This window comes from Martes martes (genome assembly GCF_963455335.1).
Source record: "Martes martes genome assembly, chromosome: X".
Lineage (NCBI taxonomy): Eukaryota > Metazoa > Chordata > Mammalia > Carnivora > Mustelidae > Martes > Martes martes.
In genome coordinates, this window is record NC_137897.1 from 82,323,888 (window position 1) to 82,338,133 (window position 14,246).

Sequence of the window (14,246 nt, forward strand, 5' to 3'; positions counted from 1 at the left end):
TCACTTCATTTAGATCTTCTCAGCTGACAGAGAAAAAAAATCGTATATTTATACTAACCTGTGTGTATATACATATTGATAAATATTTTATATGTAATCTATATCTATGTCAAGTTAAACATGATTTCATACTGATATCTCTAACTCTAAACCATTGAATGGATCATTCCAGCTTCTTTCCTTTGCTTATCTATAAATTCCACCAGTGAGAAACCTGGCTCCCAACACCTGCCATCCATTTACTTAATTGCTCCATCTCATTATACACATGTATCAGTATCAGGATTGCTAACCAGTACCCTCATGAGACGCAACCTTATTAACTAGGGTACAGTGATTATATGCAGTTCTATTTTTAGTCTTCTAGTCTTTCCAAAGATGCTTAAGTCAGTACCTTTCACCCCCCATACCTTCACTGAAGTTGCTTCACGTATTTGTAACATAGATTCTCTTGTCAGAGTCTGCATTCTTTCCTGGGGTTCCCCCACCTCTCAAATGGTTTTTAATATTTGTGTACATTAAGGGTCACTCTTTATACTGTACAGTTTTATGGGTTTTGACAAATGCGTATCTTGCGTCCACCATTGTATTATCAGATAGAGTAAGTTTACTACCTTAAAAATCCCCTGTGCTTCACCTATTCTTTTTTCCCAACCCCTTAAACTCCTGGCAACCACTGATCATCTCCTATATGCTTTTGTGTTTTCTGGAATGTCATATAATTGGAATTACATAATATGTAGTCTTTTCAAACTGGTTTTCACTTATTAATATACTCATAGTTCCTCTATGTCTTTCTGTGGTTTGCTAGATCATTTCTCTTAATTGACGAATTATATTCCACTATATAGATGCAGCACAGGTGAATGTCTCCATTCATCTATTGAAGGACATCCTGACTGCTTCCAGTTTGGGGCAATTAAGTAAGAACTATTATAAACACTCACATGCTGGTTTTTGTATAAATAATAGTTTTCAATAAATTGGGCAAATAACTAAAAGTGTTAACTTCTAGATTATATGGCAAAACAATGTTTAGCTTGGTTAAAACTACAAAACTGACTTCTAAGAAGTTGTACCATTTTGGATTCTCAAAAGCAATGAACGAGTTCCTGTTGCTCAGCATCCTCAATAGCCTTTGATATTGTCAGTTTTATTGTGAATTTTAGCCATTCTAATAAGTGTATAACGGCATCTCACTGTTGTTTTATTTTGTAATTCTCTGATGACAAATGATGATGAGCTCCTTTTCATATGCTTATTTGAGATGTATATAACTTCCTTTTTGAGGTGTCTGTTCTTATATTTTGCCATTTTTAAATTGAGTTGTTTTACTACTGTTGAGTTTTAGGAGGTCTTTGTATATTTTGGATACAAGTCCTTTATTAGACATGTTTTACAAATTTTTTTTCTAGTCTGAGGCTTGTCTTTTGATTTTCTTTAAAGTGTATTTCACCTAGCAGTAGTTTATAAATTTAACAAGGTATGATTTTTCAATTTTTTTCTTTCATAAATCATGCTTTTGGTGTTGTATCTATAAATGTATCACCAAACACAAGGTCATTCAGATTTTCTATTTTCTTCTAGAAGTGTTACAGTATTGTGTTTTACAGTTGGATCTATGATCTATTTTGAGTTAATTTTTTTTAAAGAATGTAAGATCTGTGTTTAGATTCCTATTTTGCATGTGGATAACCAGTTAGTTATTTTAGCACAATTTCCTGAAAAAACTATCTTTCCTTTATTGAATTGCCTTTGCTCCCTTGTCAAAGATTAGTCCATTATATCTGTGTGAGCTTTTTTCTAGAGTCTCTATTCTATTCCATTTCTGGAGTCTCTATTCTGCTCCACTGATCTATGTATTTTTTTTAACCGAAACCATCCTTTTTAATTATAGTAAATCTTAAAGTTGGGTAGTATCAGTCATCCCACTTTGTTCTTCTTCAGTATTGTGTTGGATATTCTGGGCCTTCTGTTTTTCCATACAAACTTAGAATCAGTGGTCTATATCCACAAAATAGCTTGCCAGGATTTTATTGGGATTGTGTGGAATCTACATAGCTACATATTGGGAAGAACTGACATCTTAACAATATTAGGTATTCCAATCCATGAACATAGGATATCTCTGCATTTATTTATGACTTTCTTTAATTTTTCAGCACAGTTTTATAGTTTTGTGTGTATAGATCCTATACATACTTTGATAGATTTATAATTTAGTATTTCACTTTTTTGTGGTGCTTTCATAAAAAAGTATTGTTTTGAATTTCAATTATTCATTTCTTGGTAGAAAGAAAAGCAATTGGCTTTTGTATATAAACCTTGTATCCTCCAACCTTGCTACATTCCACTTATTAGTTCCAGTAGTTATTTCACATTGTTGTTATTGTTGATTCTTTGGGATTTTCTACATAGACATACATGTCATTTGTGAAAAAAAAAAAACAACTTTATTTTCTCCTTCTCAATCTGTGTGCTTTTCCTTTTCTTATTTTACTGCATTAGCTAGCATTTCTAGTACAATACTGAAAAGTAATAGGGAGGGGATTTATTCCTGATCAAAGGGGAAAGCACTCAGTTTCTCACCACTAAGTACAATGTTAGCTGTAGGGTTTTGTAGATATTCTTCATCAAATTGAGGATATTTTCTTCTATTCCAAGTTTGATTAGAGTTTTCTGTTGTGAATGGTTTTTGGATTTTATCAAATACCTTTTCTGTATCAACTGAAATAATTATACAATTTTTCCTTTTTTGTTTGTTGATATGGTGGATAATATTAATTGATTTTCAAATGTTGAATCAGCCATAGATACCTAGAAAACTCCTACCTGATCATGGTACATAACTATTTTGATACACTGTTAGCTGTGATTTCTTAATATCTTGATTTTTCAATCAAAATGTTTTAATCAAATATTTTTATTTTCCTTAAATTTAGGATTTTTGCATCTATGATCACGATATTGGTCTGTAGTTTTGCTTTATTCAATGACTTTATCTGGTTTTGGTATTAAGCTAAGGTTGGTTTCATAAAATGAGTCAGAAAGTGTTCCCTCTGTTTCTATTTTGTAGAAAAGATTGTAGAGAGCAGGTATCGTTTTGAGATTCCATTTTCATCCCTTTCAGCATATCAATTACACTTCATTTTATAATTTTCAGTGGTTGCCTTAGAGTTTACAATATTCATTTACAACTAATCTAAGTCCACTCTCAACATTATACCATCTCACAGGTAGTACAGAGAACTTGTAATGGTTATATACACCAAATACTAATTCCTCCCTCCTACCCTTATAACATTCCTGTTTTATAACATTCATTTTCCCATATGCTATAATTGCCTAACATATTGTTATTATTACTTTGAACAGTCATCTTTTAAATCACTTTAAAACGAGAAAATAAAAGATTTTATTTTACCTTCAGGTGTTCTTTCTCCTATAGTCTTCTTTTCTTTGAAGAGATCTGATTTTCTGACCTATATCATTTTCCTTCTCTCTGGAAAACCTTTTTTTAAAAAAATAAATATTTCTCACAAGGCAGATTTACTGCTGACAAATTCCCTCAGTTTTTGTTTGTCTGACAAAGTATTTTTTGTTCACTTTTGAAGGATTTTTTTGCTGGATATAGATTTCTAGGTGGATGGGGTTTTTTTCCCCTTCAATACTTTAAATATTTCACTCTTCTTGCTTGCATGGTTTCTGACCAGAAATCCAATGTAATTCTTATTGTTCCTCTATAGGTAAAGTGTTTTCTCTGGGTGATTTCAAGATCTTCTCTTGTCAAGTTTTCTGTGTTTGAACATGATATGCTTAGGGGTATTTTGGGGGTATTTACCCTGGATGGTTGTCTTTCCAGATCCTGAATCTGTGGTCTGGTGTCTGTCATTCATCTTGGAAAATTCTCAGCCATTCCTACTTCAACTAGTTCTTCTGTTCCTTTTCTTTATTCTCCTTCTGGTATTCCAATAGCATGTGTGTTACAGCATTTGAAATTGTCCCACAGTTCTTAGCTATTATTTTCCTTTTTTTTACAGTCTTTTTTCTCTTTGCATTTCAGTTTGGGAAGTTTTTACTGACATGTCTTCAAGCACACTGATTCTTTCCTTGACCACTCCCAGTTTACTGATGAGTGTATCAAAAGTGTTTCTTTTTAGTGTTGCTGATTTCTTGTATCTCCTTTTGATTCCGAGTTTCTATCTATCTGTTTACGTTACCCATCTGTTCTTGCATATTGTGTATTTCCTCTAATAGATTCTTTAGCATATTAATCATAGTTATTTTAAATTCCATATATCTTGTAATTCCAAAACCTATATATCTGAGGAGTTTGGTTCTGATGGTTGCTTTGTGTCTTCAGAGTATGGTTTTTCTTTTAGCATGCCTTGTGATTTTTTTTGTTGAAAGCTGGACATGATGTATAAGTTAAGAGGAACTAAGGTAAACAGGGCATTAGTACAAAGTTTTGTTAATCTGGCCAGGAGTTGGCAGTGTTTAGTGTTCACTCTAGCTGTAGGTGACAGAGGTTTCAATTACTTCTAATGTCCTTGTTTATTCTTCCCCTCTTTTGGGGGGTTTCCGTAGAAACTACTTAGAGTCTGAGCCTTGCAAGTCTTTTACCTGTAATCCATAGCTATTGCACTGAAGCCCTATTGATGTAGTGGTAAAGTGTGGAGCAAGAGAAACATTCTGTAATCTCATAATTAAGTCTCAAGTCTTTTACTGTGCCTGTGTCCCCAGCCTGTAACCTTCACAAGTGTTTCATAGCTTTTTTTTTTCTCTTTCTCTCTTAGATGAGACAGGAAGGCTAGAGGCATCTGGAGTTGGATAATTTCCCTTCTAGCAAGCTGAAGGCTTTGGTAAAGTTGTTTCAATTGCTGGGTATCCCTCTGTTAGTCGAACCTCTGGATATATTTCAAAATGATTACTTTTTCCTTCTCCATGCCAGGAACAGGAGATTGTTTCTTGGCCCTTCCCCCTTGAGAACCTAATGGAGTTCCTGGAGCTAAAAGTAATGCAAATGTGAGGGCCCTCATAGACTGAGGCCTCTAGAGTTTGTCAAACAATCTACATTCCTCTTCCAGAAATTTGTCGAGGTTACCACTTGTCCCTACCAGTTCATGGCGCCAGTGCTTTTTCATCCTGATAAACTGTGATTCTCTGTAATTGCCTGCCTCACCAGATTTGGGGGTTGCAGTTTACTCTGTGACTTCAGTTCTCTGATGGGTCCAAGAAAAATCATTGCTGTTTCCTTTGTTCAGCTGTTTTTCTTGTTATAAGGCATGAGTGACAACTTCCAAACACTTTACATGTTGGAGCTGAAACCAAGTAGCTTTTTTCATTCAATATTGTTTGTGAGTTTCATGCATGTTGATACCCGTAGTTCTATTTTATTCATTTTCTATATTGTACAGTATTCTGCTTTATGAATACACCATGCTTTACCCATTCTCCTGCTGATGAACAAGTGTGTTGTTTATAAACAATGCTACAGTGAGTGTCTTCATAATATCTCCTAATGTGCATGTGTAAGAGTTCCTCTAGGATAGATACCTAGGAGTGGGACTGTGGCCTTTTAGTGTACAAGCATCTTCTATTTTACTAGGAATTGCCACAATGTTCATAAAAATGAATGTCTTCATTTACATTCATCCAGGAGCATATTAGAGTTCTTACTACTCCATATGTTCACTAATACTTGGCATAGTCAGGCCTTTAAAAGTATGCCAACTTCCTGGATACTAAATAGGTTTTCACTGTAGTTATATTCTGTATTTCTCTGATCACTAATAAGATTTGTAGTCAATTGGCTATTCATGTTTTTTCCCCTGTGAATTGCCTGTTCACATCTTCTGGTCATTTTTATTGGGTTGTTTGTATACTTCTTACTGGTTTGTAGGGAAAGATTTCCTTAAAATGACTCAAAAAGCACAAACCATCAAATAAAATACTGATGGCTTGATTACATTAAAATGACAGACTTCTGAGGGCGCCTGTGTGGCTCAGTAGGTTAAGCTGCTGCCTTCGGCTCAGGTCATGATCTCAGGGTCTTGGGATCGAGTCCTGCATCAGGCTCTCTGCTTGGCAGGGACCCTGCTTCCCCACCTCTCTCTGCCTGCTGCTCTGCCTACTTGTGACCTCTCTCTCTGTCAAATAAATAAATAAAATCTTTTTTAAAAAATGACAGACTTCTGTTTAACAAAAGACATCAGAAATAATGTTTAAAAGATAAGCCACCCATTGGATGAATATATTTGCTAAATAAACAACACATGTTTGCATCCAGAATTTAAAAATAATTTCTTGGGGCACCTCGGTGACTCAGTCGGTTAAGCATCTGACTCTTGATCTCAGTTCAGGTCTTGATCTCATGGTCCTGAGTTCAAGCCCATGCTAAAAAAATTTTTTTTCTGTAAATAATATGATAAACTAAACAATCAAATAATAGGCAAAGAAAAGAAACAGGCAAAACACACAAGATTACTGAAAAGCTAACAAATGTATGATTATAAGCATAACTTCACTGCCAATCAGAAACATGCAAATTAAATCAATGAGATACCTTCAAACATTTTATACTGGCAAAAATAACAAGTCCAATACTTAAGAGTCTTGGCAAGGATATGAAAGAGATTCCTGAAATCCTGCTCATGGTGTTGAATATATACATACCCTATATCATAGTAATCCCACTCCTAGGAATGTAATCTAGAACGGTAATCCTTAAACTGTCACTCTTAGGCCAGTAGCATCAGCATCTCATGAGAACTTGATGGAAATGCAAATTCTCAGGCCTATACCAGGTCCACTTAATAAGAAATTCTGAAGGTGGAGCCCAGCAATGTGTTTTAACAAGCCTTCCAGGTGATTCTGGTGCATACTAGCACTTGAGAATTATAGCAATAGAACAAGATTTTTCCAACTTTTTTGACTGAAATCTATAGAGAGAAATGCATTTTACATTCTGGCCCACATACATACCACACACACACACACACACACACACATAAAACCAAACCAAAAGCTCTTTCCAGAAACAGTAATCACCCTTACTCTCTAGAATGTACTTTGATATTTTCTATTCTATTTCATTTTGTTTTATTAAAAATTGCTTGTTATGACCTACTAATTCCAACCTAAAGTTTGGAAAACTGTTCTAGAGAAACTCTTGTACATATACAGTAGGAGGTATATACAATGCTTGCTGCAGAATTGTCTGTAATAGCAAAAATAAAAAGAAAATATCTTCAGGAGAATGCATAAATTATAGTATATTTCTACAATGGAATACTACATAGTTCCTTACATTAAAATAAGTTTCAAAAACATTTTGTATATTGAGTTTAAAAAGCAAGTTGTAGAAGGATATGTAGAGTATGATATCATCTATATAGTTTTAAAATATATAAAACTATATGTTGCTTATTAATATATAAATATGTAGTAAAAATATAAAACATGCATCAGAATGATAAGCAACAAATTCAGGATAGTAGTTACCTCTGGAGAGGAGATCGGGAAATGGGATTGGTGAGGGATACATGGAAGTCTTCAGGTCTATCTATAAGGTTCTATTATTTTCCTAATTAAGCAAATATAGAAACTACCAAGAACTGATAAAGATGGTTGGCTAGGTATAAGGGTATTGCTATATTATTCTCTATAACTTTTTGTATAATAGTAATATTTTATAATAAAAAACACAAATCAAGCTGCCCTTGAACTAACAGCAAGAATATATTAGAACTGCAATCACTCAAAGGAAACTGCTTTAATATCCCTCATCTACAATGTGTTTTTTTCTTTTTTTTAAATTCAGGGATAGTCAGAAGCTAACATTATTTTTGTTTTGTTTTGTTTTTTAAATTAAACACAACCAAGTATATGCTCCAGGGGCTTGTGCGGCCTCTTTGAATGACATGACAATAAAGTTTTCCATTCTGGATGTAACATACACCAGTAATGTGAAATAATGATGTGATCAATAAAACAAGGATTATTTACAACTCTACTTATATATTCGTCAATTTCTCAAGACTTAGAGATCCTGCACTTTCACTTTGCTGCTTAGTATCAGAAATTTAAAGTCATGTCGTATGAAAGCCAGGTGGAGCATTCTAAAGAAAAATACTCATGTAATAACAGTAGACCCTACTCACAACCAGGTGGCCACTTATTTATTGACTAATTACAGAGGCACAATGGCTACCTGATACAGTGGTCCTATGAATATTACTTGATTTATTACTAGCCTAGGAAACTGGAAGTTACTTTTCCTTCAATTCAAGACCTGTAGCAGATGAGGACTGGGGTCTCATCAAGATTTCTTTATAATGCTAAGGGTAGCTTAGGACCTTAGGAAACCACAAAGAACATCATAGGAAATATGCTACGTATATAGTTTGCAGAGAATTAATAGTCAAAGTCAAGGAAAAACACAATCACAGTGCCTATGTCATGATTCCTTGGTATAACCAAAGCTAATTTTAAAAAGTGTTAATTTAGGTAGAGGTAAAGAAAAATGAAAACAACCCATGTTTTTTTTTCTTGGTTTGGCCTATACCTTGTTTGGCTCCCCTGGATTATATGAAGAAAACATAGGAATTTTTCGGATCTCTTCCTCTGACAAACGATTTCTCTGGATCTCATCTTCTGGGACAAATTCTATTGGCTGCGTCAGCTTCTTAGGCCCAGTCCAACACTGCTCAGGTGAATTATCAATAACTTTTGCCACATGGAGACTGGGACCTTTACCCTGTGCTGCCTGTTTTCCCTTGTCCTGGAGTAATGACGGGTTCTCAGCTGTGCCACTATCTCCCACTGATGTAGCTGAGACCAGTGAGTGGGAAGCAAAGGGTTCACCTCTCATAAGTTGGAACTCTTCAAGACGTTTTTTCATTATCATCTCTTGGTAAAAACTTTCCAGGTTGTTCATGGGATCACCTTTGTTCTTCTTTTGGGGTTCATCTAGATCAAGACAAAGAGATAGGGAAGTTCTACAAAGCCTACCAACACAACCTTTGACAAATAAATAAAAATTAAATCTTGGATCTCAGACACAGAAACTTTGCTGGGGCAAGTTTGACAAATGACAATAGTATAAAGCTATTTTAATGTGGTGCATCTCAAGCAAGGCTGGAACTATGGTGAAGCAGGTGAGGCACCTCAGGTGCAAAATTTAAGGAGGTGCTCACTCTCAGATTCATGCAAGTACATGCACCTAACTGATAAAGACATTAAAAATGTAACCAGTATGGCATTTATTGAGCTTGACAAAATTAATTCTTAGTATCATCTACTACTAAGTTCATATTCAAATGGCTCTGATTATCTTAAAAGATATCTTTTTACACTTGGATGTTTGATGCAAAATCTAAACCAGGCTTTGGCTGTTTTATCTTTTAAGTCTCTGATTTTAAAACAGTGCCCCGTCTTTTCCACCCCTCCACCTCATTTTTTCTCCATCTTATTGAATTATTAGAGGAACCACATCATTTGTTCAGAGAACAAATGAAATTTGACATTGTTGCTCACGTTATTGTTCAACTTGATCCTCAAGTTAACTTGATCCCCTCTATTTCTTACAAACTGGCAGTTAAATCTAAATCTATGCTGTCTAATACAATAGTCACTGGCCACACAAATCTATTTAAATTAATGTTTTAGATGTCAGTTCCCCAATTAAACTAGTCTCATTTCAAATGCTCAATAGCCATATGTAGCTAGTGGATACCATAATGGGCAGAATAGATAGAAACCATTTACATCATTGTGGACAGCTGCATTAAGATAGTGCTGATCTAGAGATTTGATTTTATTCAAGTTCAGTATTTTAGGCAACAATCATCCATAGGTAGAGGTGTACTCCCTATTATATCATGTCATAAGGCACATGTGTGGCGGTCTCACTTTAATGACACTAAAGTTGATCAGCATTTTCAGGTAGTATTAGTCTAATCCCTCCATTATAAAGTTTTCCCACTCAACTAATGGGTTTTGCATCCATTAATGACCATTGCATAGATCTGTTATTTATTATAAAGCTGCAAAATGGAGGTCCCCTAATTATTTTATTTTGTATTTATTAATTCTATTATTTCTTTTGTATTTATTATCTGGAATTCTATAATGAACTTACCGTCAATTATTTGGTTTCCCCATACACAGTTCATACAGGAAAGGCAGGACAAGTGCTTGATTTTTTTTTCCCCAGTTTTTACCAACTACAAAAGTAATGAGTTGGTACCTTAGAAATTTCCAATGGTGACCAATGATTATTTTTAGTATAACTGTAAAATCATTTTTATATGTTGGATGTGCTTCAATTAAATGTAATATTTATTCCATTTAGTGATCAAATTATCCCACTTGGGACCAGGAAGTCCCTTCAAATTGGCTCCTGTGTTTTCCAGTTTTTTGGCACAGCAAGATGTCACAAGTTCATTTTGAATATTTCCTGTCTCAAACCTAGATTATCTCTCCAAGGATCCCTGGCTCCTTTTAATTGGAAATAGTATTTAGAAACCACAATGTGTTGCTAGTTGTGTTCATAGCTGTTGAGTTGTTTTGTTGCTTCTGGCCTTTTCAGTGGAAAAGCTAGGAAATTCTTTTAAAAGAAAAATAAATCATGAGTTCCTACTGGTATTTCCACTTTAAATTTAAGATTACAAGTTTTTTACTCAAATGCCTTGATTTTAGACTTGTATCTCTTTTCACATATGCTTAAAATACTGGCTCAATGATATTAACAAACTTATTTATTAGCTTTTTCCTATAACATATTTATAGAATTTTAAAATGTCAAAAACAATACTAAGATAACTATTAATGATAAAACTACTAAATACAGTTTCATACATCTTTGCAGTTATTTTTGTCCTTAAAATATATCAAATTAGTAATGTACAAATGTTCTAAAGTCCCTTTACACAGTTGTTTTTTCTGTATGGTTATGTTACCTACTTTATTAATAGGTAGGTTTATTTGCTTTGGATTATTTATGTATTTTAGGAATTGATTTTTCCCTTTTCATTATTATTCAGAACATTTATATGAGTTTAAAGTGAAAACTGTGTTATACAGTACCTTCACAGAAGTCTCACCTCCATCTCTGTCCCCTTCATCCCATTCCTTTCCTCCTCCATAAGTAATCATTTTTATTAGGTTTTGACATTATGTTTCCATTATTTCTTTTTTTAAAATATAAGCTAATAGGGGTGCACACACAACACCTATATGTGTGTATCTATATCATTCATTATTTACATCCCTTTCCTACATAAAAGGTAACTTATTATAAATACTGTTCTACAACTTACTTTTTTGCACTTAACAATAAATCCTGGAGATAACATATTAAGAGCTCTTCCCCTTCCTCTTGATAGCTCCACAGTACTCTATGAGGTTTATTCAACTACTAGTTTATTCTAGTTTATTCAACTATTCCCCTCCTGAGGCACATTAGTGTTATATCCAGTCTTTTTTGCTTTTATGAATAAAACCCTGACAAATAGCCTTGTGTATACATGATTTTGTATTTTTCCAGTATATTTCTGAAACAGATAACAAGAGGCAGCATTGCTGAGACAAAGGGTAAATGTATATGTAATTTTTCCTAATATTGCTAAATTCCACTCTGTAGGAGTTGTATTATTCCTCATTTCCACCAGCAAGGTATAAGAATATTTATAGCAGGATTTCTTAAGACCTCATAAGCATTAACCATTAAGGAAAATATTGACAAATTCAACTACATTATAATTTAAAACTTCTGTTCATTAAAAATATTATAAAGAGAAAAGTCATAGAATGGGAAAAATATCTGCTGCACAAATAACTGGTAAAGAACCATTAAGAAAAGGGGCAGACAATTGAAAAGATGCCTCACAACAGAGGAAATATACATGGCTAATAAATACACACAAAAATGCTCAACCATATTGGAATTCAGGGAAATGCTAATTATTAATATTGGGATATTAATAGGAAACTGCCATACTAGCAAAAGATCAAAAAGAACACCAATATCACATGTCAGTGAAATTGTAGAGAAATGACACCCTCATACATTGCTGGTAGGAATGTGCACCCACAGCACGAATCACTATAACATTATCTACTGATGCTGAATATATCATAATATGACCAGTCAGCTCCATTCCTACATATATACCCTAGAGAAACTTAGGCATATGTGTACCAGGATACAATAATAATAATGTTTAGATCAGTGCTATTTATAAGTAGCCTGAAACTGGCAAAAATATAAATGTCCATCTAAGAATCAATTATAAAACTGTAGTCAGTTTATATAATGAAATACTATATTCTAATGAAAGTGAACAAATTTCAGCTACATATGACCAAGTGGATAAATATTCTAATGTATACATTCAAAAATATATATTCGGTGACTATTATGATTCAGGTACTATTCTAGATTCTTGGGATATATCAGTAAATAAAACAAAGATCCCTATCTTCATAGAGCTCAGTGAATTACATAGTATGTCAGAAAGTATGAGTGCTATGGAAAAAACAGAGCAGTGTAATGGGTGATTGGAAGTGCTAGGGGGTTGTAGTAGTAGTAGTTGGAATTTTAATGCTGGACTCAGTGTCTCATTGAGAAAGTGACATTTGAGAGATATGACTTAAAGAAAGTGAGGGAATCTATCATGCTGATATTAGAGTGAGAGCCCCAAAGTGAGGAATACATCTCAAAAAATTTAAAAAGTCTGAAATCATATGAGTACATACGAAATCACATATGAAATCTGAGAAAACTCAAATATTTAGAAATTAAACAACACACTTCTAAATTACTCATAGATAAAAGAACTCACAAAGGAAATTTTAAAAATATTTTCAACTAAAAGAAAAGGAAAACATAGTGTACCTAAATTTATAGATGCAAATCAAACAATGTTAAGAGAGAAATTTACAGCTTTAAACACCTGTATCAGAAATGAAGAATGTTTTTAAACCAACAATCTGAGCTTTCAAACTAAGGAAACTAGAAAAAGAGCAAACTAAACACAAAGCAAGGAAAAAGAAGAAAATAATAAAGATTAGGGAATAAATCAGTACAACAGAAAACAGAAAAAGAGAGAAAATCAGTGAAACCAAAAGCCGATTCTTTGAAAAGTTTGGCAAAATGGCAAACCCTTAGCTAGACCAACCAAGAGAGCAGACAAAATTGACTAAAATCAAGAATTAAAGATGAGGCATCACCCCAGTGTTCATAGCAGCAATGTCCACAATAGCCAACTGTGAAAAGAGCCAAGATGCCCTTCAACAGACAAATGGATAAAGAAGATGTGGTCCATACACACAATGGAAAATTACTCAGCCATCAGAAAGGACAAATACCCAACTTTTGCCATCAACATGGATGGGACTGGAGGAGATTACCCTAAGTGAAATAAGTCAAACAGAAAAAGTCAATTATCATATGGTTTCACTTTTTTGTGGAGCATAAGGAATAGCATGGAGCACATTAGGAGAAGGAAGGGAAAAATGAAGGGGGGGGAATCGGAGTGGGAGACGAACCATGAGAGACTATGGACTCCGGGAAACAAACTGAGGGTTTTAGAAGGGAGGGGGTAGGGGGATGGGTGAGGGTAAGCCCGGTGATGGGTATTAAGGAGGGCATCAAAATGAAACAATATTTAAGAATTAGTAAAAATATAATACCTGTAAACTTAAAACTATAAAACATAACTGAAATAAATTATAGAAGAGCTAAATAAAGGAAGAGACATTCCATGTTCATGGATTAGAATATTCAATATTATTAAAATGGCAGTTTTCCCCAAGTTGAATTACAGATTCAACACAATCCTTATCAAATATCAGCAGGCTCTGTTATAGAAAAGTTGACAAGTTGCTTCTACAATGTACATGGAAATACAAAGGGCCTAGAATAACCAAGGCTATTTTGAAAAACAGGAATAAAGTAAGGAATTACACTACCTGATTTCAAAACTTAAATAAAGGTAGACATTCAGAGTATAAGGATAGGTATATACATCAATGGAATCAAAACAAGTGTCCTGAAATAAACCCTTACATTTATGGTCAATTGATTTTCTATGAAGGTGCTAAGACAATCCAATGGAGGAAATAATAGTCTTTACAATAAATAGTGCTGGGACAGTTGGACATGCATATTTAAAAATATGAACTTAGAATCTTTATATTACACACAAAAATGAATTAAAAACAGATAACAGATCTAATTGTAA

General features: G+C 33.8%; 1 protein-coding gene across 3 annotated transcripts in view; it reads right to left on the reverse strand.

Moving 5' to 3' along the window:
* The window catches only part of RBM41 (RNA binding motif protein 41), a gene marked incomplete at its 5' end in the record, with an annotated part of 56,358 nt that overhangs the window by 13,166 nt on the left and 28,946 nt on the right, over positions 1–14,246 (reverse strand). For all 3 annotated transcript variants that reach the window (XM_080795078.1, XM_080795077.1, XM_080795079.1), the window contains one exon: positions 8,567–8,970. In XM_080795078.1, coding sequence (XP_080651204.1) covers positions 8,567–8,970 — 404 coding nt within the window. The remainder of the gene's footprint in view (positions 1–8,566; positions 8,971–14,246) is intronic.